Source organism: Ostrea edulis, chromosome 6 (assembly GCF_947568905.1).
Source record: "Ostrea edulis chromosome 6, xbOstEdul1.1, whole genome shotgun sequence".
Taxonomy (NCBI): Eukaryota; Metazoa; Mollusca; class Bivalvia; order Ostreida; family Ostreidae; genus Ostrea; species Ostrea edulis.
The window spans coordinates 35,300,212-35,326,888 of NC_079169.1; the positions used below are offsets into that span (position 1 = coordinate 35,300,212).

The following is a 26,677-nucleotide window of genomic DNA, read 5'->3' on the forward strand; positions in this document are numbered from 1 at the left end:
ATTATTTTCACACCATTCTTTCAGATATAAAGTTTTTCTATTTACCTTTATGTTTTCATTGTACCATAAAACACTATTAACCATAAGTTCAGAAGATTTTTTTTTCTCAAAAAGACATATTAACCATTTCCAGGATTTAATTACATCCCTCCAAAACATATTCTTTGATTTTTCAAGTTTTTGTAAACACTGTCCAAATTTAATAACATTGCTTATATCAACTTCTGCTCCTATAATAGATTGCCACTTGGCTGTATCAAAGAGAAGTTTTTTAATCCATGAGAATTTTAGATTTGCAATAAAGTTTTCAATATTTACTATATTTAATCCTCCTTTGTCATATTCTTGTGTGACGACCAATTTTTTAACTTTTGCAACAGGACTTTTCCATAAAAAATTGAAGGATATTTGATTTAACTTGTCTATGATGTCTTTAAATGGATTTGGCAATGAAATAAATAAGTGTACTAGTTTTGAAATTGCTAATGATTTAATCACTGTAATACGCCCTATAGGAGTAATATTCCTTCTTTCCCAATGTTTCAAAAGATTTTGAATAGCAATAATTTTTTTATCAAAATTTATTTTTACTGTTTCACCTAAATCAACATCAAATTCTATTCCAAGAACTTGGAATTTATTATTGCCCCATATCAATTCTTTATCTTCCACTAATCTTTTTACTGAATATCTCTTACTACCAATCCATACCACTTGACTTTTACTATAATTGACAGTTAGACCAGACATCTCTTTAAAATCTTTAAGGTCATCTAATGCTAGTAGCCTCTAAAGATTCCTTACTACCATCTAAGAATATATCATCTGCAAATTGTGAAATTAAGTGAATTATATTACCTATCTTAATACCTTTTACCTTTTCATTACCTTTTAGTTTTATTGCAAGTATTTCTACACATAATAAAAACAAGTAAGGTGAGATTGGATCTCCCTGTCTACAACAACGCCTATTTTGAAACCACCTTGATAAATTTCCACCTTGGTTTATTGTTGTTGATATGTTATTGTAAAATACTGTGATCCACTTAATAATAGATTCACCAAAATTGAAATTTTTAACACTCTTATCAAATAATCCCAATGCTTTTTCAAAATCTATGAGGAGGATCATGCCAGGAATATTTCTTACCTGAGTGTAATTCATTATGTCATAAATTAATCTTGTGTTTTCTGAAATATTTCTTCTTGATATGAATCCAGTTTGGTCTCCACTGATTAATTTTGGGAGAACAGATTTGATTCTACCTGCAATACATCCAGACACTATCTTATTGAGTAAGGTAATAGGGCGCCAATTTTTTAAAAATTGTTTTGGTTTGTCCGGTTTTGGTAAACATGTAATGATCCCTTACTTTTGTGTAATTGACAGTTCTCCCCTATTATAACCAGAATTTAATGCCCTTGTAACGAAAATTCAAAGGTCTTTCCAAAACAATTTGAAAAACTCAGTAGTGAAGCCATCACTTCCTGGACTTGTATTATTTTTCATTTTTGTAATAGTGTTTGTTGTTTCCTGATAAGTTATCTCCCCCTCTAGGATTAAATTTTCATTTAATGACAATATAGGAACATTTCTAAATAATTCGTCATTTTCCCATTCACGTAAATTTCCCACAGTTGTTTTATTTTCATATAAATTTTCATAATATTTACATATCTCCTCCAATATCTCATGCTGATTTGTAATTACTTTACCATTTTCTTTCTCTACTCGTTGAATTATTTTGTTCGTAAAGTTTCTTTTCTCTAGATTGCAGAAATACTCTGTAGGTTTTTCTCCCTCCTCTAGCCATTTTGCTTTTGATCTAATCATTGCACCTTTTATTTTATCTGTCCTTATTACTTCTAATTGTTTCTTTGCATCTTCCAAACTAATGTCAGACTTTTCTGCCGATTCTTCATTCTCTTCCAGGTCTTTTATTAAAACACCCAATTCTTTTTCTTTATGATTTTTACATTTTTGTATATAAGCTGAATGTGAAATAGATTTTCCTCTTATTTCCATCATCAATACCTCTAAAACAACTGATCATTCATTATAAAATTAACTTCATTATCTGGAATAGACCCTGTATTATCGATATTATAAACCGGAATCATATACTGCTTTTTTGTTTGTAATATTGTTTGTTTAATTTTTCGGACATATTCTTTATCATAAAGCAAAGAGTTATTAAATTTCCATAAACCTTTGAAAATCCTGAAATCTTAATGACAAAATGACCATAGAATGGTCTGATCTGTAGCCTGGTTCTACAACACAATCATGTACACTGTGAAATCAGAAATTGGAAATCAAAAAGAAATCTAATCTGGCTAATTTAGTGGGATTTTTTCTTCTCCAAGTATATCTTCTTGTATCTGGGTATAATTCTCTATATACATGTATATCAAAAATATCTAAGTCATTCATTGCCTCTAACATAGTATTTCTGGAATTTGGGTTGTTAATATTATTATCTTTATAGAATTTACAGTCAATATTGAGATTCATGACAAAATTAAAATCACCACAGAAAATATAGTGATTATTTCCAAAATATTGTGCATTTTCTACTACAGTCTTATAAAAAATTGCCGAATCTTTGTTTGGTCCATATAAATTAGCTAATGTTATTCTTTTACCTTCTATACTTAAATCTATAATAATATAATTGCCTTTATTATCCTTTTTCTCTTTATGTACAACAAATTCAAAGGTATTGTTAAAAAGTACAGCAGTTCCCCTTGCATTTGAAACAAATGAACTAAAAAAAAAAAAAAAACACTTCTCAAATCCCCATTCATTTGTAATGATATTATGTATATTTTCAACAAAATGTATATCTTGTAGACAGTAAATGTCACATCGTTTTGACTTTAAAAAATTCAAAACGTCGTTCCTTTTTTCTTGACAACCTCATCCTTGATAGTTAACGGTTAATGGGAATTCTAACAGACTAATAAATCTAATAGTCTCTATTCGTGCCCATGGGAATTCTAACAGAATAATGCAAGGTGAAGATAACGAACAGTGATCAATCTCATAACTCCTATAAGCAATACAAAATAGATAGTTGGGCAAACACGGACCCCTGGACATACCTGAGGTGGGACCAGGTGCCTAGGAGGAGTAAGCATCCCCTGTTGACCGGTTACACCCGCCGTGAGCCCTATATCCTGATCAGGTAAACGGAGTTATCCGCAGTCAAAATCAGTGTGCTAAGAACGGCTTAACAATCGGTATGAAACACGTCAGACAGCATTTGACCCAATGCGAGGTTTTACTAACGAACTACATCGTTATAACGACCATAGAATTAAACAATTTACGAAATGCTGACTTCAATCGAGGCTGTTGAAACCCCTGTACCATCAACTTGTTTGTCATTAGCTTACCTCGATTTAAAAACTGACTATACCCAGAGCAAGCTCTTGCATATCGAATCAGTTGAGATATATAAACAACATATGCAGGTGATATTGGAATATTGCTACATAAATATGGGAAGTTGACGATGGAGAAGCTGAAATCATCCCGTTTGTCATACAGTTGAGTTGTCAGTTTGCCGTTAATGTCTACTTTCAATAAAATATCTAAGTATGAAGCAGAAGTGGACGACTCCGTGGTGTCCTTTATTTCGAGCTCACAGGGATATATCAATCTACATATGAATGAAAGCTATTATTGTTAATACACAAAACGTCATCGATATATCTAAATGTCGAATTGAAGGCCACAGGGAGAGAATAATAAATCTAATAGTCTCTGAAATGAAATAATTACATTAATCATTTGTTTTCATTTACATGGGATATGAAAAATAGCAATATGAGATCAAAATAGTGAATAGTCCGTGCTTATGTTAGAGTACAACTTTAATTACAGAAATATACTTTTGATTTTGTAAGCAAAGGGGTGTTATAACTGTTAAAAGGTATACACTTTATTAACCAATATCCTAGTCAATCAATAGTACATTATCATTTGAAGGTTTAGGAGTAAATTCTCCACCGAAAAATTTGAATGCACGTGTGGATCTTTTTATTTTGATATTTTTTATGACACACAGCATACTTGTAAATAACACATCAATTATTTGAAGAAAAGACACTTTTTGTAATTGATATCATGCAAGGCTGAAGGTTTCTTTCTCGATCACTAAAATCAGAATTCATAATTTTTGCATTTCACATTTTGTATTTGGGTTTTAGTTTTTGAGAAATATGCTACAGCAGATGTGATATTGTATATTACCTGTCTCAATTATTTCAGAGAAATAAATGCTTCCTTGTACTGATTTTTACACGCGTTTCAATATCATATTCAGATCCTTTTCTAATTTAATCGTTCCACGTAAAACTTACTTCTCATATTTCTCTTCATGTAAATGTAAAAAAAAAAAAAAAAACAACAACAAAAAACAGTGATCAATCTCATTAATTCTATAAATATAAAAAAACCCAGACGTTTAACCATTAGAATTATTGAAAAAAAAGTCAAGAACTAACTGACTATACTTTTTTCAAACTGTAAAAAATATACACTAGAAAAGCTCTCAGAAGAAGTTTGTCAGTAAAACACCATCACAAAGAGGATGAAAAAGGACATTAATAATGCCATTTTAAATTTATCCATCTGGAAAAATCTAATTTAAGTGATAGATATACTGAGGATTTAATGACAACTAAATTACGTGTATCATGAGTTTTGTTTGCATCGTTGAGTTGAAAGAGTATATCCCATTTAAGATAGGAAATGCTTACCGGTACACGTGAAGCCATCCCCTGTGTAGCCTGTTCTACATCTACATCTAAAGGAACCAATCGTGTTGTCACACCAGGCATGGGGTCTGTGACAGTTATGTGTGTTTTCCTTGCATTCATCGATGTCTTGGTAAAGGGAAAGACAATATATTGATTAATTTCTAAAATATCAACGAAGAAGGAACATTTTCACTATTACTTGTCGTGTTTTCACTCCTTTTTAAATTATCGAAAGTAAACTGCAAATGCTAATCGAAGACATATTGAAAGTAGTTTACCTAGACTTGAAATATAGAGAACAAGCATGACCTTCACTATCATTTGACATTTTCATAAACATAGCTTAATATCATCATGAAAAGAACTTTTTATTGATGTCTTAAAGTGTTGCACGTGGATAACCTCCACTGCCCATGTATACTTGGATATTTTTCAATTCGTTATTAAAGTTTAAAGATGGAATTGTTTGATGTACAAGTGATAAAATTGTGCCCCTCTATTTATAATCATAACTCTGATTTACTTATACATCATATGCATTAAAATTGTCAATCACGTACGAGAATAATCACGTGTTTTTTTTATACTCATACTATAGAGACAATTATGACATGAATTTCCTAATATCACTTCACAGTTTTAGCTTCACCACTGAAAACTTTCTTCTGCTAATTCCCTTCTTATATTGAACACTTTAGTTGTCTTCTATTCCCTAGTCTCACCTCTGCATATGTAGCCGTCTCCTCGGAATCCTTTCTTACACTTGCAGGTGAAACTCCCAATCGTGTTAAAACATTCGGCATGTGGACGATGACAATTGTGGGTATTGCTTGTACACACGTTGATGTCTTTAAAACAGAGGTTAATGTCATAAAGACTTTTCCAGTCATAAGAAAACAAAACGCAACTGTCTAGAAAGAGTTCTCAGTATATGCAATACCAAGAGTCACTTATTTAGAATTATATTCTTCTAGCGGACGCATTCGTTTATTAACTCGTTTTTTTTTATCACATGATGAAATGTACAATGCTTTTGTAAGCTATGGACGTTTTACTCTACCAAACATTTTCTTACCGCGACAGGTATGTCCATTTCCAGTAAATCCTTTGTTGCATTTACACGTGAACGATCCGATTGTATTGGTACAAGTTGTCCGTTTCGGTGAATTTCGTTTATCACATGTGTGTGTCCCTCTTGTACACTCATTAATTTCTAATGTAATAGAATCGTAGATGTCTTAGAATTTCTTCTCTAATTCAATTACAATAAGCAACTATATGCTTACTCAGAACATAAGAATGCCTCAAATCATATTTTTGACTATGCAAAAGAGAAAGAAGAGTGTAGTATCATTTTACCTGTGCATGTAAATCCGCTTCCTTCAAAACCAGCACGACATGAACATTTGTAGGACCCAATTGTGTTGAAGCAATCAGCTCGGCTGTGACATTTGTCTTTCCTTCTCTCACACTCATTGATATCTAGAATAAATTGTAATTCGCATATTAAGTATATTGACATTGATGGTATAAAGTGAATACCAGATGGTAGGGGGAATGCCGACAGAAATCATTTGTAGTCTGATAAAGGAAACGGATGGAGTTAAGATCAATGAACAAAACTGATGAAAAACATTGTGTAGTGGATAATTTAAGTAAAGACCTTATATGTAACTCAAAAGAAAGAGTATCAAATGATTTACACACACACACACGCACACGTACACATTACGTAATGTGGCCAATATCAACAGAAAATAATAACAAAATCTACATATAAATACATCTAGCACTACAACTACACTAAACTACAAACGTATTTACAACGCAGACTACATGTTGTTTGGTCTTTAGGCTTGCCAATCAATGTTAAAAGTGGAGCGAATTAGGACATGCTTTATTCGTCCAAAACATCCGTTTCTAGATTACTGTAGTTGTAGTGCTAGATGTATTTATATGTAGTTTTTGTTATTATTCTCTGTATTTATTTAAAGATGTTAATAAGTGGCGACATCAGCCACATTTTGAGGATTCTCATCCTCAGGGCATTATTCGACACAACATTAGATGTTCTGGTTTGTTTTGTTTGTTGCAGTGTTTGTTATTTTACGATGCGAAAATTACTTCCCTCATGTACAGAATTAAATGTAAAATTATTTACAGTTTCGACTCAAAATAAAATGTCTGAAAATTGTTTCCATGTTAACTGAAAATTAAGTATAGCAAAGTTGTACTCAATTTCCAGAAAATTCAAATGTAGGAATACTTCTAACACATTTATGATTAAGATGGAGGGGGAGTTAGTTACAAGGAAAATTAATGACTATGTAGCATGACTTACCTCTGCATACATATCCATTTCCTTCAAATCCTGTTTTGCATCCACAAGTGTATGATCCGATTGTATTTGTACAAGTGGCGTAGCCTGGTCTTTTGTCACACTTACCTGTTCGTCTTTTGCATTCATCAATGTCTTTAAAAGTATAAAGTTGATACAATCATTTGTTTTTCTTCTTGATACTTATCTAATTTGATACTTTATATTTCGATTTGACCTTTTACCTTACAAATCGGAATGATGTATTCAGAATTGAAATACCATGTTTTGATCTAACTGTTAAGACCTATACTACATGGATTTTAAAAAAAGAAGAATTTTTTTATTACCAAATGAATAGAAGATTAACTTCATCATGAAAAACGTGTATCTATGACTTAAAAGGACTCACTCACGGTTTTCCCCAAAAGTTTGTTTTTCACTTTTAATAATCAAAGTCTACAGTTTAATATGTTTAAAAGTCCCACATAAATTAAGGTCATGCATTATCATCGACGCTCATTATAGAAAGTTCATTATTTGTTTTGTAAACAAAAATTGCAGTATGTTATTGTTTACAAAGTTTTCAAAAGCAATGAATATCGATCTAAGTTTATTATATCTATCACATGTCAAATATTCTTTAGGTAAAATTTGACATCTAAAAGTGAGATTTGTGACTGTGTAACATTAGGATGCTTCAAAGTACAAAACCAACAAATCAATGCTTTGTTTTCAAACATAAAAATAATGGAGTCTTTGTTTACCTAACCAAGAGGTAGGATAAAATACTGCTCTTACCCTTGCATTCAGAAGGTTCAAATTTTGGTGATCAACATTAAATGAGTTATATTTTTAAAATCTGACATCAAAATAAAAAACAAACATTTCCAAAAAAAGCGAAGCAGTCCCTTTAATATCAACACAGGTAAACAAACATATACCGACAATTCACTCCTCCGTAGTCAAATTTTACTCTGCAATTCTTCCACGCGAAATCGAAACGTTTCAAATAAAAAGGAATTAGATAGCATTAGAAATCGGTATGCTATATCTTTTGCAATTCCAAAAACTTTACGGGTATGACAGTGTATAATATAAACATTTGTCTATGCAAATGTAAGTTATGATTTATTGTGGAAAAGTTTAATGGGTATAATTTTCAAAGATTTTGAAATGTGGTATGTAAGAAATACTATTGTAACACTCACCAACACACTCTGTGCCTCTCAGTTCAAATCCTGTATTACATTTACACCTATAGGATCCTATAGTGTTGACACAATGAGAATGTCCTCTGCACGCGTGTATTCCCAGAGCGCATTCATCGATATCTGAAAATGACAATACCAATACCAATTCTTTATTATTAAGCATTAAGATAGTACGGCACCTTTTTCTCAAATTACCTTATTTTGCTTCTTTATTATTTGATGTCTATTCTGTCAAAAAGTATTTTCGTTTGCTGTTTCATTGTAAGGAGTAGATTTAACACCATATGAAGACGAACATCTCAGTAAATTGTGATACAATGGCGACATAACTGTACAATGATTACGTATACATTGTATAGTGGAAATATCAATATTTTCATGTAACATGGCGTCAGGATATGATGCCCGCAATATCCAAGTGACACAAACACACATTAAGATATAGAGACACAACAATGTGACGATATAGAAATTGTTGTATGATATATACAGTAATTCTACACATACCTATGCATTTGTTTCCCTTGTACTCGTATCCTTTCTTACAAGAACACCTGTAGGATCCAATGGTGTTAGTACACACTCCCGGTGGTTTAGGTCTCGGACAGTTATTATCTGCTTCTCGTAGGCATTCATTGACATCTGTAATATGACCAAAAGCGAACTGAATTGAACGGAGACAAATGATGAGGAACGAATGTATATCCGGTGTAATTCACTTGATAGACTCCTGCTCTATTTTTAGTGTTTGCCATATTCCTAAATTTGTTTCGATATAGGAATTACGAGATTAATCCCTGTTTGTTTTCTTTTTTCTATATTTCATAGAAGAATCCATTTTGAGAAGTGGTTTTTTTCTCTTTCAGATTTGAAGCTTTGTAGATTAACGAGATTTATAAAATTAATTTCTTCTTCAGGATATATAGAACTTTCTTTTTTCATGATGTATACAACTTAAGTCTTACCTCTACAATCCTTCCCGTCTCCTGTGAATCCCTTATTACATCGACAGGTGCACGATCCCCAGGTGTTAGTGCAGGTGGCGTATTTAGAACAGGGATGCGTGTTTCTTAAACATTCGTTGATGTCTACATAATATTACATCACTGACTTATAACGATTATAATAGTAAAACCAGGATTATTTTTTTTTACGTTAATCTCGTTTCATTTTTATGGAAACTTGTTTACGAATTTCATCTAAGAAAAACGTGTTTACGTATGACGCATTTTACCTCAAAAAATGAAAAATAGACATATCCATTCAAATTATTAGGAACTTGGGAAAAGAAACACACTAAAATTATAAATCTATAATAAGTATCTAATATTAATATCATAGACATTTGTTATATACCTCTACAATCATTGTTGAACGTACATATTGAAAATACATTTTATGAAAGATAAAAAAAGAAAATTTGAAAATACCTCTACATATTTGTCCAGAACCTTCGAATCCGGTTTTGCATGCACAGGTGTATGAACCCTTAGTATTTGTGCAATTGGCATTCGCATGACATTTGTGTGTACCCAAGAGACACTCGTTGACATCTGCAAGGGTGTTATTCCAATGACAGTTAAAATCTTACACAAATTGGTCAAAATACGTGTGATTGTAATCTTTGAATTTGTGGTTCTAATGATGAAACAGCCTAACCAAAACTACTGACCAACACAGCTTTTCTTGTCTGCTGCCAATGCATAACCTATGGGAGTCGCCATAAATATACCTCGTACTCAAAGTGTCAGCTGTAATAACGGCGCCCATGAAAGTGTTTGTGTTTTGTTGTGCCACAATCAAAGATATCTAGACGAAAACTCCAAATTTGGAACCCAAAATGGCTGATTATTTTAACCAATACTTCATTTTCATATTAAGATATGGTCTTACAATCCCGTTCACATGTCATTTTGTAATTAGCGTAGGTGAGACATCAATTGTGTTTGTATGCGAGAGGTGTGTTTTAGATCGAAGGTTACAATTACCGGATCAAATTGTGTCGACAACATACCTGAACAAATTACGGTAGTACTTAATACGCAAGTAAGTTTAACATACCTATAGAAACCGATGAAATACCAAGTCTGTTAAAAAAACCCACATTGCTCCCGTATGATGGAACTACGAACTCGTGCTGAACATGTAGACCTGTACATAGAATCGTACGCAGTGCGATAGTAAAGGCTTTGTAAACGCTTTTTCCTCCCCTGTCTTTATAGACACAAATACACTCTCCGCTTCAATAATGCCGATAAAACATCTCGCTGAAAGTTTTGTTACTTGTCCAATTTAAACGTAGTCAAAATCTTGGCTTCGATAACATAGGACTTTCCCAAGTTAAGATGCATCACTTTGCAAATGTCTTCAAGTTTGAGGGTACGAAGCCTTACAATGTTCATTACATGATTCTAACATGATTTGAATATTTAACTATATAAATTCAAAATGAGGACACAGTGACCTACTTGTTGGTTGCGCCACACCTTCTATCAAACATGCTTCGAGTGACCAAATTCAATAGTCTTAAGCCTCATTGCGCACAAGATATGAAGCGAAGGTGTATAGCCATAGTATTTCCAAAAGGACGCAACATTCACATATTTTGGGGTACCAACATGGTATTCCCTAAGGATGCAAAGGTGACCTGATGTTATAGTCCTAAGAATCACAGTGGGAAAGATATGACAGACAAGGAAATCTAACATGGGAGACAGACTACAGATTCCATACCACAAATCAAAAGAACTGTCTCTCCAGTATCTAGGATGTGGTTGGCAGACAGACACACACAGTGACCCTACTTGTTGTTATTCTTCGCAGATGACACAAAACGTTTTGAAAAATACTTTATATGTAATGAGTTTAAGGAAAAAGTGAGCTAGATAATTAATCAAGTAATAAACTACATTTATCCACCATTATCAGACAAAGTAATGAAGTCCAATCAGAAACAAGATAATATTATATTTCTTCCCCTACTCAAAGATAGAAAATGATCTGACATCACATTTGAAAACCAATGAGAGTATTCTACTGATTTCATATGACCAACATATGATATATGTAAAGTTTGATGTATATCAGAGAAAGCATTACTAGTAGTCCTAGTTGACTGTTTTCAAACAATTATGGGCCTTTCTGCCGATTGTGGGTTTAGAAAAGTGAAAGACAAATGTTTCTGGTTTTAAAAAAGTGATAAGAACCTGTAACATAATGTTTTTGGAAAGAAGTATGTGACTGTGACCTTAAACTTAATCTCAGGGCTTCATTTGATTTTTCGCATGATTTTTCAAGAACGCAAACATTAGACAAAATATGAAATACCTTGTTCTTTGATCTAAAATGCAAGGTCAAAGTGAGAACCAGTAGTAATGAAGAGGCCCATGGGCCACATCGCTCACCTGAGAGGCGGGACCTAGCAATAAACAAGCTTGAGCAAAACTATCATTATACAAGGAGTTTGGTTGAGAAAAATACTTTTTAAAGCTAACGATTGAAAATTCATTAATTATGAAACTTAGTTATTAAACTTGACTGCAAATTCATCACTTGTCATATGCCCTTGTAGACGGACATTACCTTTCATATCAACAAATTTCATTTGAGGATGCTTTGTGCCAAGTTTGGTTCCCTATACATTCAAATGTAAAATTCCGATTCCCTATTGTGGCCCAACGCTAACCCTAAGTTTCTAAGATTTAGAAACTTGAATCTCCACTTTGTCAGAAAACTTTCATGTAAATTTCAGCTTTTCTGACTCAGTGGTTCTTGAGAAGATTTGTAAATTACACCAATCTATTGTTGCTTTTTTGTGATTATCTCCACTTTGAAGAGACATGGTCCTTCATTTGAATATACTTGAATCCTCTTAACCTAAGGATGATTTGTATCAGGTTAGAATGAAATTGGCCCAGTGGTTCTGGAGAAGATTTTCTTATCTATCAGAATGTAAAACTTTGATCCCCTAATGTGACCCCACCCTACCCTCGGGGGCCATGATTTAAACAAAGTTGAATCTACACTATATAAGGAAGCGCTCACTCAAATATCCACTCCTATGACCTTATTGAGAGTAAGATTTGAAAAAAAAAGATTATCCTATTATTATAGCATGTAAAAGTTTGATCCCCCTATTCTTTCCCATCTTAACCCCAGGGGTCGTGATTTTAACAAACTCCTCTATGTCAGAAAGCTTTCACGTAAATTTCAGCTTTCGTGGTACAGGGGTTCTTGAGAAGATTTTAAAATGGCACCTTCATACTTTTGCATTTTTGTGATTATCTCCCCTTTGGTCCTTCATTTCAATAAACATGAATCTTCCCTACCCAAGGGTGCGTTGTACCATGTTTGGGTAAGATTGGTCGAGAGGTTCTGGAGAAGATGAAAATGCGAAAAGTTTACGATGACGCAGACGACAGACAACAAATCTTTCGATCAGAAAAGCCCACTTGATCCGTCGGCCCAGATGAGCTAAGAACTTGAACCGATCATTTGTCATCGTATTGAATATATTCAAGCAAAGACATTGATATAAATAATTAAATGGGATGATAACTGGATAACAAGGATGTATAAAGTTCAACGTAACATCCATTGTATTTTAAAAGAGCTTAATACACCCTCTCATTTTAGTTATAACATTGACCTTTCACCTTAACCTTGTAAAGTTGTTTTAAAGATCAAAGGTGGTGGGGTTTAATGCAAGTGGCCCCAAGGTCTCTAGACAATGGTTTAAAAAATGGCTGCTTAAGCAAAGACACAGGAGAATTTCAGGGATAGTGAGTTGGTTTAAGATCTTTATACTATGTACGCACTATCACGATTTGAAATAAAGGTTTTAATCGTGGAATAATCGTAATGATTTTATCAACACTTACCTAATCTTTGCGTCAGTCGTGACAATCGTGTTGATCATAAAAAATGTTTTGACTGCCAAAAATTATTTCTACGATCAACACAATTAATTTTCTGTCGTTAAAATCGCATCAGATCGGATTGCACCTTAACAAAGCGCAACATATCGCATCAAATCGTACTCCCAAATCGTGATGATCCCGGTCAGTCTTTTACAGCGTAGACTCCACGTTTTGTTGCGATACTTTGCGATACCCCATGATCTCCCACGATAGTTACAATATAAGCATACAGTAATGCTGCAAATGCCACGTTGTCATAACCTCAACTTCCGCCATTCTCAGAGGTTGTATGTTGTATTGTTTACTTTCTAGATGTTACAAAATGAAGTAAATCGTCAGTCGGGCTGTATATATACCCGTCGTTGTCCAATCAAACAGTGATCATCTTCAATTAAGTGAACATTTACAATTCATGAAAGACATCGCGATCACAATCATATCCTAGCGCATCAGTTCGTGATTAACGAACTATTTGCACGTACTTGATCGTCCCAAATCGGCAATCCGGATCGTGATGATCGAATGAGATCGAAATCCAATGGTAAACTTGATCGCGACAATCTTATCAGAACGTATCTGATCGTATCTGAATGGTGTTCAGATCATGTCACCTGATATTTTTCTATAGTGAACTTTCGGTATCAAAGCGCAACAATTCCTACAAACACGTTAGAACTTGCATCACCTCGTATCAAAACCTGAAATTCCAAAAAACTTCCGTCACCGGATACGAATGGTCAATCGTGGCGTTCGTAACGGATCACACGACAGTGGGAACCAGGCAATGTATCTCTTTGAATGATCTCTCATTGAAAACATTATTATAGGATTAATTAGGAGAGGTTTCATTTCTCTATGCATTACGCATTAGTAAGAGTAACAATAACAAGTTTTAAAGACAAGTTGTAACTCAGTGAAGGTTCAAAGTTCATATATGAAATGTGATATACTGAAATCATTTAGATGGTCAATACTTATGCATGCCAATATCATATCAATCAAGACAGGCTACTGACAAACAAGTTGATAGTGCAGGGGTTTCAACAGTCTCTTTTAAAGTCAGCATTTCGCAACTTTTATGGTCGTTATAATAATCCAGTTTACCCATACAATCCATCATTGAGTCAAATGTTGTCGGAAGTGTTTCATACCGATTGTTGGACCGTTCTTTACACACTGATTTTGACTACGAATCACTCCGTTTATATGATCAAGATGGGTTCCGGGTGGGTGTGACCGGTCAACAGGGAATGCTTACTTTCCCTAAACACCTGATCCCACCTCTGGTATGTCCAGGGATCGTGTTTTCTTAACTTTCTATTTTGTATCCCTTAAAGGAACTAATTGTAATTGTAACGGGGATTGTTACAGATCTTCCCTAATCATTTCTAAAAATGGTGTCATTGAGCTTCTGCACAACCAATCATAATACAGTCTCAGTTGTTGTAGTATGAACATGTGATGTCGAAATCATTTCATTTTTCTTATTCATAAAAGAGTCACCGTTATCAATATGTCAGGCAACCAAATTTGTACGCATGTGCTTGCACGTGTGTGAAAAAGATTTTGACGGTGCTAGTAAGTAAACAGTCCAAAATATATCTGCCACATCAATATAAAACATTTATTTCATTTAAATCTCAAAATGTTATATCTGATTAAAGAAGTTAAAAAATTACAATTCACGTGTGTTTTCGCGCATGCAAATTTTATTTAGTATCTATGGTTCACATCATTTATTAAGCATTCATATTGTAAACCAACATTACAAAATCATTGTATTTTGGCTTTTTACTACAAATGTATGGCCATTTCATTACCAAATAATGAAAAAAGCAATGCCCGCGCTTTGTCAAGCGTCTAAGATAGACTTACGTCAACCCTTCACTAGGCATAAACTTACGACTTTTTAAACGATCTTTTGTGAACAACAAAAATCGAACAGCAAAGCCAATCTTACGTCTACGATCGACCGTTAGATTTTTGTATTCCTCTCCTGTACCATGTGTATTTTCTTTATTGTTCCCCTGCACTTAACACAGAATTCACAAAATACATGGATAGATTACCTGATATACACAAGAACACTAGGCCTCTGTGATGACTCATGGGACATTATGTACACGCAAATGTACTGTGCAACTACATAGGCCAGAAGTGGTGTATATCAAAGCTGGATTCTAATAAAATCTAAAAAAACCTTTTATGTTAGTAATTTGAAATTGCAAAATTTTCTCAAATGATAAACATCAACACGTATGACTCCAACACTTTACACGACCATTCCTCAAGATAAATTAAAGACTGGAATTTTTGACATCATAGACAGTTGTTTCATTGTTAAACACCACTCTGATTCCACGCAAAAGTACTCTGAAGTTGAAATAAAAAAAATATGTTGGAGTTCCTCATTGACAATATCTTCGTAGTATTTGGTGATCAGGTCTTATAACAGTCTGTTGGAATTCCCATGGGCACACATTTTGTTCGTTTGTTTACTGACCTGCTTTCATATTTTTATGACGCAAAATTTATTTTAAAGAAAACTTCTACGTGAGAAGAAAAACTGTCTTGCTGTGCCTTTAATTCGACATTTAGATATATCGACGACGTTTTATCTATCAAAATAATAATATTCATTCATATGTTGATTCGATATTTCCATGTAAACACGACATAAAAGGCTGCACAAAGTCGTCCACTTCTGCTTCATACTTAGATATTTTATCAAAAATAGATATTAACGCCAAATTAATAACTCAACATTATAACAAACGCGATGATTTCAGCTTCTCCATTGTCAACTTCCCATATTTGCGTAGCAATATTCCATGATCAACTGCACATGTTGTGTATATATCTCAGCTGATTTGATACGCAATAGGTTGTTCTGCATATGATAGGTCTTTAAATCGAGGCAGGCTACTGATAAGCAAGTTGATGGTGCAGGGGTGTCAACAGTCTCGTTTAAAGTCAGCATTTTGCAAAGTCTATGGTCGTTATAACGTTCTAGTTTGCCAATACAACCTATCATTGGGTCAAATGCTGTCTGACGTGTTAGACCATTCTTCGCACACTGATTTCGACTACGGATACTTCCGTTTTCCTGATCAAGATATGGGACTCACGGCGGGTGTGACCGGTCGACAGGGGTGCTTACCCCCTCCTAGGAACCTGATCCCACCTCTGGTATATCCAGGGGTCCGTGTTTAACCAACTATCTATTTTATATCACTTACAGGAATTATGAGATTGACCACTGTTCGTTATCTTCGCCTTTCATACACACTGTATCTCATTTCATGTTAATTTTGTTCAAATTGATACATTATGAAATAGGTCGGTTTTTTTCTCCAGCTATATAAAGGGATTTTTCATCGTCTTCCAATTTTTCATTGTAAATTATTAACAGAAAAAAAAGTTTCAAAATGATTAGTTATGTTTCGGGTCAGTTTCGGCATTCCGGAAACCATTAAGAATCTTAGTCTCTAGTTTTCGCAGACTGAAACTTGACGGAAACGGAAACATATAGAAAACCTCTACGTCAGGTTTCTGCAAAGTTTCTATATTGTTTCAGTTCTTCAGACACTATTATTTTCATTTAGTGCCACACGTGAAGCATACCCTCTGTAGCCTGTTTTACATCTAAATCTAAAGGAACCAATCGTGTTGTCACACCAGGCATGGGGTCTGGTCTGTGACAGTTCTAAGTACATAGGAATATATATACTATCGCAAAAGAATTGATTGATTCCAATCAGAGTATTGTTATTTCCTACCTCTGATATTTTGACATGGTCCCATGGACAATCTGATGTCATCAATGGCAATATCTCCGCGGTAACTAGCGCCCCTGACTCCTTCAAAGACAACCTGGTAGGCCCTGGTGGGTTTTATATTGACCGTGGCCTTGATCCATTGGTTTCCTTGTGTGCCTTTCTTTGTCAACACTGGTGTTCCCAATGCGGAAGACCCACTCATGACATAAACGTTCAATGTATTGACATGAGTGCCGTACATGTGATACCAGAAACTCAGACAACGAGTTTGTTTGTCTGAAATTAATGGACTGGTCAGCTGAGCCTTGTCCCCTGGTCTACGCGGATATGAAGTCTCAATATACAGATACCAGCCAGTACCTGTCAGAAAATTACCGAGTACACATGTATATATATTAAAAGTATTCATTTATAAAAATTGTTGAATTTAACATTGCATGTCATTGAATGTATTTTTGCTACTTGGGTGAACAACAAACATTTCTTGTATAGTTTTGTAGAACATGACTTACGATTTCCTGTAGTGTGGTCATTGGTGGGCCCTGTTTTAAAAGATGCAGTGGAACCCTGGGCCCGAATCCAATTAAAATGGTCCCCCTTAACAATCTGAGACCACTTACACAAGCCTTGTTCAAAATTGCAATCATACACAATGGGAGCTAAAACATAGAAATACAAATATTTTCACATTATGCAACTCAGAACTAAAATTAATATATTAGTTGAAATTCAACACATCATTTTTTCGGTTTCTTTTTAGTTAGGTGGGGTGTTTTCATTCTTGATACTTTGATTTTAATTGTCAGTTCTTACCACAGTGATTTGGATTGGCATCAACCATCAGCAAATAGCTGATATGAATTAAATAAGATAGAGTAGACAATAATATTTTACTAAACACTGGAAAACACTAAAATAATCGATTATCCTTTGTTCGTCAAAATAAAAGCATTCAATCGATAGTCCGTAAAGACGATATTGAAAGGTTGGAGTGAAACTTTCAACCAATCAAACTGATTTCGAGAGAGTGTATAAAACGATTGACTAGAATTGAGTTAAATGGACCCTGAAGAAGGTCATAGTAGTTAGATAAGTACAACAAACCCCACTTGATACGGTAACATTGTGTTCAACATCACAATGAACGGGAAAGAGGGTCAATTATTGACGAGAAGAATCAACAAATGGCTCAGTTTAAATCCTTGGCTATATTATGACATTAAGCAAAACATTATGACATGTGATGATTGCATCAAAAGATATAAAATCACATATTTTTATCATTACAAATCAATAAAAATCTAGAGATAATGATTTTTTCAATTTTGGGAAAATACATAAACAATAAAAAGCCAAAATTTTACTTCATTAATACTAATAGCCTAAAACATTTACAGATTAGACGAAATTGGCCTACATTTTTTAGTAACATTTCGCTCCTTTGTCCTGTAAAGTTCCAGTCTAATCTTAACCTCTACTTAACTGGCCTCAAGACCATAAACTGAGAATATTCTGAAGTCTAAATTTCAAATCCAGTTAACGTTCGGAATTATATTCATAAACAAATAAAATTTTTAGTATATGTTTGCATTTGAATTTTTATAATCCTGCAGTTTTTTAAACATCTTGGCTAGATAAATAAGTAATAAAATGTTGACCAGTTCATTCTCAATTTATGGTCTTGGGGCCTGAGTTGCTACGACTGCTGTTGTAATAACTGGTTTTGGAGGGGTTCTAATTTGCCAGCAACTTTGAGACAATGGCAAAAAGAGAATTGGGTGTAAGAGCAACCCCTCCTGCTCATTCCTGCGAATATTCCCACTTTTGGCATTATCACTATCTAGTGATCAGGCTAACGGTTTCAACATCTTTTCACAGAATCTTTCATAATGCATACATGGACATACCATGGTTATTACAAAAATCAAAGGAATGCCACGGTCATTATTCTATGATATGCATTCATACGTATTAACTGATTATGAGAAAATTTATACACATATCATCAATTTATACACAAATATACACATTTCATTCGCTTACACTTGCATATTCGCTAATGCAATAATGCAACAATAACTCGATGACTGATAATTCAATTCTATAACCATAAAAATCAATATATGTTGTAAAACAAATTAAAAATTGACTGAAAAACATTTGTCATTCAGCATAAAAATGGTCTGCATTCAGAGTGTCATACACATCAAAACATGGAGGCGAACATACAATGTTTTTAACTGTTTTTATTTAAAACAATTGATGTTATCCGTTAACACCAAACTAAATACTTGAATTATTTTTTCACAATAGATTTAGAATATTCCTACCAACTCACATTTTTTCACACACAAAAATGTAGGCCAAATCGGAAACTGTAATGACGTCATAGTGACATAATGCGTAGCTATATAGGATAATGATCGGCTACATATTTCTGAGTGTAGTGTAAAATAGAAATTAAGTTCTTGCTTTCGTTGATCGGCTTTTATATTTCAAAACATTTCTCGCTCTCGGAGGGTACTTTGCTACATACAAAAAACAACAAAAAACGCCATCATTATTTCTTAATCATGGTAATGAAAAAAGCTATACTAACCGGTTTTTTATCAGTGCATTAACGATTCACCACAATAAGATGGTATCAGGGTTATACATTACGTAATACGTTGCAGACCTTATTTATTGATGAAAAATGATCCGAATATGTTAGACAGACTACTCTCTCAACGTAATTAGATGTAGGCTAGCTTAAATAATGAAACAATTCATCTGATAGCAGGTGAATAATATCATATCAAAAATAGCAGTAGAATTTTTATCTTACTTTGATTTCAAGAAGAAATTTCAAAATATATTTATATCAATGCTTGGTAAGAATGAACTATTTTCCTCGTGTGTCCTTGTTATTGGGTTGACGCAAACAACTAATTCTTTTATGTCAATCCGGTATACATGTGCATCTTGCGCCAACCCAATGTCATACTTTTTGCATGAAATCAAACATTTGTGTTAATTTCAAATACCCGGATTAGCTGACCCCCACTAGGTCTACTGTGTCGAAAATCCGAAATTGCATGGAATATACAAGTTATACACAGATCATTGTAGTTTCCAGACACTTACGATAAACAATATTTTATCCAAAACAAATTGTAAAATAATGAAGGCAGAACTGGATCTAAAACAACGCAATTACGAGAGAGAGAGAGAGAGAGAGAGAGAGAGAGAGAGAGAGCACATGTAATTATTGAATACCTATCTTTATGTAGTATGTTTTGAATTTACTGCACACTAATTCACATTCAAAACACAAATTAACTGTATTTCTCATTATTTTTATAATAATAATTATTATTATCATTTTACACGACCATTCCTCACATTCAATTAAAGATCAGACTTTTTGACATCATAGACAGTTGCTTTTTCAACAAAAATGGAAAACGGAAATATTCATATCTAGTGACCAGTCATCCATACAATTACTTTCCTAAATACCACTCTCATTCCACGCACTCTGACGTTGAAATGATAAAATATTCTAGAGTTCCTCATTGACAATATCTTCGTGGTCTTTGGTGATCAGGTCTTCCAACAGTCTGTTGGAATTCCCATGGGCACAAATTGTGATCCTTTGTTAGCTAGCTGACCTGTATTTATATTCATCTCAAGCAGAATTTATTCAAAAACTTCTACGTGAGAAGAAAAAATCTCTTGATGTGGCCTTCAATTCGACATTTAGATATATCGACGACGTTTTATTTTTGAACAATAATAACTTTCATTTATTTGCCGATTCGAGATATTTCTATAAGACACCACAGTTTCGTCCACTTTTGCTTCATACTTCGATATTTTATTGAAAGTAGATATTAACGGCAAACTAATGACTCAACTTTCTGAAAACTTCCCATATCTATGTAGCAATATTTCATTATCGCCTGCATAGGGTGTTTATATTTCTCAACTGATTCGATATGGAAGAGCGTGTTCTGCGTATGGTCAGTCTTTAAATCGAGGCAAGCTACTGACAAACAAGTTGATGGTAAAGGAGTTTCAACAATCTCGTTTAAAATCAGAATTTTCCAAATTATATGGTCGTTATAACGATCTAGTTTGCCAATACAACCTGGGTCAAATGCTGTCTGACGTGTTTCATATCGATTGTTAGACCGTTGTTGGCACACTAATTCTGAATACGGATAATACCGTTTACCTGATCAAGATATAGGGCTCACGGCGGATGTGACTGGTTGACAGGGGATGCTTACTCCTCCTAGGCACCTGATCCCACCTCTGATGTGTCCAGGGGTCCGTGTTTGCCCAACTATCTATTTTGTATTGCTTATAGGATTTTATGAAATTGATCACTGTTCGTAATCTTCACCTTTCATTATTAAACAGTGAATTTAAAAATATTGAAGAAATTAAGGAAGCTAGGGAAGAAAATGAAAATTGAAACCAGGTTTTCTCAAAAACATATATAGTGTTTGGCATCGCTGTAATCGTCTCAATCAGCTGAAAATTAGCAGCAGATTTTGAAGATTAAACTTTTTTTTTTTAAAACACATGCACCTTTATCATGAAAGGTGAAGATAACGAACAGTGATTTACATTTGATCCGCTTACCTACTATCGCCACACAAGGATCTAATTTTAATTAGATTGGCATGTTGATAACTACTCCAAATGTATTATTGGATGTTTTTCAGTTCGGTATATTTGCATTCACCGAATGTTGCCTCTGATATTTCTTTTGAAATTGGCATTGCTTGCATCTTAGACAATGAAAACATATCTGCTGTAAACTATTTTGATTAAGGTTTGGTACCCGCTGTTCGTGTAACTAGCACCAAGGTCATGGAGTGTATTGGCTGTTCCGTTTGAAGTAACAAGTGAGTCGATGATATGATATTTAGTATATATATATATATATATATATATATATATATATATATATATATAAAATATCGTTCTTTGTTGTTTTATCGAGTGATGAAGGTATCAATCATTGGAGAATAAAATGCATGACCCGGTAACGTTTCTTCACAAACCAAACTATTCCAGTTAGGCATTATGGGAAAGCGATTTCTTAAGATCTACAAAACCACGCGGCCGCGCATACTGTGTAACGTCACTGTAGAATGACGAAAAAACATAACGTCAAATGCACACAGTTCAAAACAAGAACGTAAACATCAAATTCAATACTTTACACTATAATTTTAACACATTATCCCTGCTTTTAGTGATCTTTTGATCATTATATGTTTAAAATAAATTTCATACTTTTATATCAATGCTCTTAATGTCAATATTTTCAAGGTTTTAACTACGAACTTTTTCTTTAGTGCTATTTGCCCGCGTGGTAATCGCGAACCCACACTATACAAATATGTATATTGTATTGTGTCACCTGGGAGAGGTCTATACATAGGTGACGTAATGAGGCCTCGACGGGAAATTTGCCCAATTCCCCTCAAATTTATCTTATTTCACCATTACTTTCCATCTTCATACTTCTTACACAGACTAACTAGATTTTGTTACCTGTTATTTTCTTCATGAATTCATCTCGTCTCTTCCCGTCCATACCCTCCAGATACTTCAGGAAGTACCGTAAGAATTTGGCACTGTCCGGCGGCAGGTGTCGCTTTGTGAACGACTGAGATTCCATTCCGGAAATCGCAAACACAGAGAGACACAGTAATACAGTCCACATCTTTTAAGTCGTCTGTCATCATATCAAGAAGAAAGAATATTTAATATTTCATACAAATATCAAATTCTATCAGAAAAAGTATGAAAAGGTGAAGATAACGAAAGGTGATCAATATCATAAATCCTATAATGAATACCAAAATAAGAGTTTAGCAAACACGAATATACCAGAGCTGGAATCCGTTGCCTAAGAGGAGTAAGGATCCCTTGTCCTATATCTTGACTAGTTAAACGGACTAATTTATCGTCAAAACAGCCTAACAATTGCTATAAAACACGTCAAAAATGATAGGTTGTATTGTATTGTATTGTAAAACGTATACGGTACCAATTTTGATGCACCAAATGCGCATTTCGACAAATAATGTCTCATCAGTGATGCTCAACCAAAATTTTTGAAATCCGAAATAGCAATAAACTTGTAAGAGCTATTTTAGAGAAAAACAGAGTGCCAAAAATGTTTAAACAGTTTTCAAGAGAATTAAATATAAAGAAACTATCTTTAAATGTATTTGATAAGTCTTTTTAAATTACAGAGTATCTCCTTACTAGCATACTTATAGTCCTCTTACTTCAAGTAAAATACAACAATCGCTGTTAAATCAAGAATGACAGAATCTAAAACTCGTAAAATGTTATACAAGACTTTTTAAGACCAGTTCTATGCAATGTACAAAATGATGTGGCCATGATGTATGACGAAAATGATGATACTTTAAGAAAGTATTTATGGTCTGTTGATACATCCTAAAATATCATAACGTTGCGAAGCTTAAGCCTGGTTGCCTTCACAATGGAGGTAATTACATGTAAACAATATGGCGGAAAAACTCATTTTATTATAAAGGTGAAGGTAACGAACAGTGATCAATCTCACAACTCCTCTAAGCAATACAAATGAGAGAGTTGGGCAAACACGGACCGTGGGTATAACAGAGGTGGGATCAGGTGTCTAGGGGGAGTAAGCATCCCCTGTTGACCGATCACACCCGCCGTGAACCTTTTTCTTGATCCGTTGTCAAAATCAGTGTGCCAAGATTCGGTATGAAACAAGGTCAGACAGCATTTGACCCAATGGCAAACTAGATTTCTATAGCATTTGTTAACCAAAACACATCTTAATGATTTTGTGAGTCAGGGGTTACCAAAACAAATCAATGAAACCAGGGGCCAATGCTTCAAAATTATTTTTATATATCTTGAACACAGATGATTTTCCTCATTGATATCCTACACATACCAAGGGCAGATCACATTTAATCTAGGGAGTGAGAGGTTAAATGTAAGTATCGGAATTTTTCAGTAATATCTCTAACATACACCTATTTCATACGAAGATAAAACCACTATGAACATTGAACTATTTGTTGTTGTTTTTTAAATGTGTTATGATGACTTTAAGTATGTCTTTGTTGCATGTATATCTTTAAAGTCGAGGTCACTGTAAACTTTACTCAAGTTGTCTATTTATCTCAATTAATCTCCATATGAGTGAAATATTCTCGAGAGGGACGTTAAACAATATACAATCAATCAATCAATACAATGTACTTAATTAAAAATGCAGGAGATGAAGATGAACGAGAAGAAAATGATACGGATAAGCAAATCACAAAGAAATGAAAAGTACCACATAGAGTAACCCATGTATCCACCTCTTCAGATTTTTTCCTCATTTGAACAACACATTTATTTAAAAAATGTGATTTGAGGGAAGAGAAATTCAGTCTTAAAGACAAATCTATGGTCATGTATGCCTAAAAAATCCAACTTGAAACAAACCGTCTCGGGAAGTCATATACCAAAACAGCTGGAAAGCAGCGAAGTTTTAGTTCCTGCTTTAAAGTGTGGTTGGACATTGAGGCCAAAAAAAGCCCATAACACCCTTTACTGATCATTAGAGGACATTTATGCAGGAAAATTTCCTGATATGAAAAACCAGTGAAATGAAAGAAGATCCCTCAAAAGTTGCAGAGGAGATAAAGATATTCAATAAGAAACGGGATGAAAAGATTTTCAAATGAACACTACCTCACAATACCGCAAATTGCGAGCTACTTTTTGAGACTGGTGTAAAAAGACCAAAGATGAACCAATATGACATTATAGCTGCTGTCTGAAAGAAGTTTCCCTTTAAAAGAATGCTTGTGAAGTCACAAATCCTATTAGAAAGCTTGTAAACAAGATAGAAACCAAACCATTGGAACTAGGATAAACATCCTTCTTATATTAAGAGGAGGAACCCTATTGTTTTTCTAGATTAAGGATAAAAGTCATTCTTAACTGCATGAAAAATTCATATTAATACTTCTTATTGTCGAGGGGAGCAACTGTTACAGTTTTTTTTTTCAAGGTCATGGGGTCAAGGTCAAACGGCATTATCAATTGATCAATAAAATCCTAATAATTTTAAACAATAAGATAGAAACCAAACCACTAGAGCTAGGACAATGAAGCTTTGTATACATGCCCATGTTTGGAATGACCGTGCGCCCGTCCGTCTTACGGGTAGCAGAAGTTGTAACATACCAAAGGGCTTTATTGAATTTTGCATGATTGGGATCAAAGTTATGAGAACAGATCCTATAGTGACATAATAACTATATAGTTATTACTGTAATTAAAGTACAGTGTAATTCAAAATGTCACAGTTATTTTCTTAAGGCTTACAATTTTACAAGCAGTCAACCCTGCATGTCTAGTAATTTTACGATGAGTTTCAAACACTGACACATACCCAATCTGCCGAGAGGTACAAACCTATTGTTTCCAAGGTAAGGTTTCAAATTGATTGAAAAAATCCTTTTAAAATGCTTGTCAAAAGTGTGCTTTTATTGTTTTCAATATGCAATTATGTTTAGGCGGGTATTTAAAGCTAAGAACGAAATATACTGTGTGGCATACATTTTACTATAAGCGTTCTTTTCAGATCATGTTCTAATAATTTCAGGTTTGCATTTTAATATGTTGATGCTAATTGTGGTAAACACATCTCTCAAATTCATTTTGTGTATATTACACTCTTAAGCAAAATTGTCCAATTTCTGATTCATATATATATATATATCACAATCTTTATGCATGCATTTCTGTTCCTGACAATACTTCTATCATATGTACACTCACCGTAATAGATTCACTAATCAGCATGCTCCCATCAGATCTATGCATTTTTTTAAAAAGTATTAATGCAAAAACACTGCCATGCGAACCTATCAAGTCAACATTATGGAGGAATGCATAGCGAGTGTCAGAACCTGGATAACTGTGAACAAACTTAAACTAAGTGATGGAAAAACTGAGATAATGGTGGTTGCTAGTGCCCACAACCAGTGACTTGTGAAGGATATCCGCCTGAAGATTGGTGCGGCAATATTGACACCTAAGTCTACTGTTAAAAACCTCGGTGCTGCCCTGGAAGCTACCTTATACAAGTCAGCTCCGTGGTAAGGAAAATGTACTTCAACATCAGGAGAATATCCAAGGTGAAACACCATCTCACCCAGAAAGCGTTTGCGAAAGTCATCGATGCAACAGTGATATCCCACCTTGACTATCACAATGCTCACAAGAACATGCTACAGACAACATATTTCGCCGGTACTTCAACAACTACACTGGCTGCCCGTAAAGCAATGTGTTGTGTTTAAAGTGCTGACAAACATACATAAGTCACTACACTCTCTCTCAGCACCAGCTATGTCCTGTTTACCAGCCACCTAGGACCTTGAGATCATCATCCGACCAATGGAAACAGGTAGTGAAAAATCATCAAACAAATACGGTGCAAGAGCCATAAAAACACTAGGTGCACAATTGTGGAATAAACTGCCACTGGAACTTCGAGAGCTTGAAGCACATGCAGCATTCCGCAAGAACCTAAAACACTCTTGTTCAAGTGTGAATATGCCCTGTGAATGTAAAATTCAGTGCAATATCAAGGATTCCATGTGCAAG

At 34.1% G+C, this 26,677-nt stretch overlaps 1 protein-coding gene across 3 annotated transcripts in view; it reads right to left on the reverse strand.

Moving 5' to 3' along the window:
• LOC130046530 (fibrillin-1-like) overlaps positions 1-26,677 on the reverse strand; it is a 46,972-nt gene that overhangs the window by 11,801 nt on the left and 8,494 nt on the right. The window contains exons 2-13 of one of the 3 annotated variants that reach the window (XM_056139425.1): positions 22,550-22,733; positions 17,509-17,655; positions 16,997-17,356; positions 9,729-9,851; positions 9,264-9,386; positions 8,806-8,940; positions 8,296-8,418; positions 7,109-7,240; positions 6,127-6,249; positions 5,843-5,980; positions 5,490-5,615; positions 4,768-4,893 (exon numbers count right to left, since the gene is read on the reverse strand). In XM_056139425.1, coding sequence (XP_055995400.1) covers positions 4,768-4,893; positions 5,490-5,615; positions 5,843-5,980; positions 6,127-6,249; positions 7,109-7,240; positions 8,296-8,418; positions 8,806-8,940; positions 9,264-9,386; positions 9,729-9,851; positions 16,997-17,356; positions 17,509-17,655; positions 22,550-22,721 — 1,828 coding nt within the window. In that variant the 5' untranslated portion in view covers positions 22,722-22,733. Of the gene's footprint in view, positions 1-4,767; positions 4,894-5,489; positions 5,616-5,842; positions 5,981-6,126; positions 6,250-7,108; positions 7,241-8,295; positions 8,419-8,805; positions 8,941-9,263; positions 9,387-9,728; positions 9,852-9,970; positions 10,038-15,286; positions 15,342-16,996; positions 17,357-17,508; positions 17,656-22,549; positions 22,734-26,677 lie in introns of those variants that run through there. The other 2 variants (XM_056139427.1, XM_056139426.1) reach the window with 2 other exon arrangements.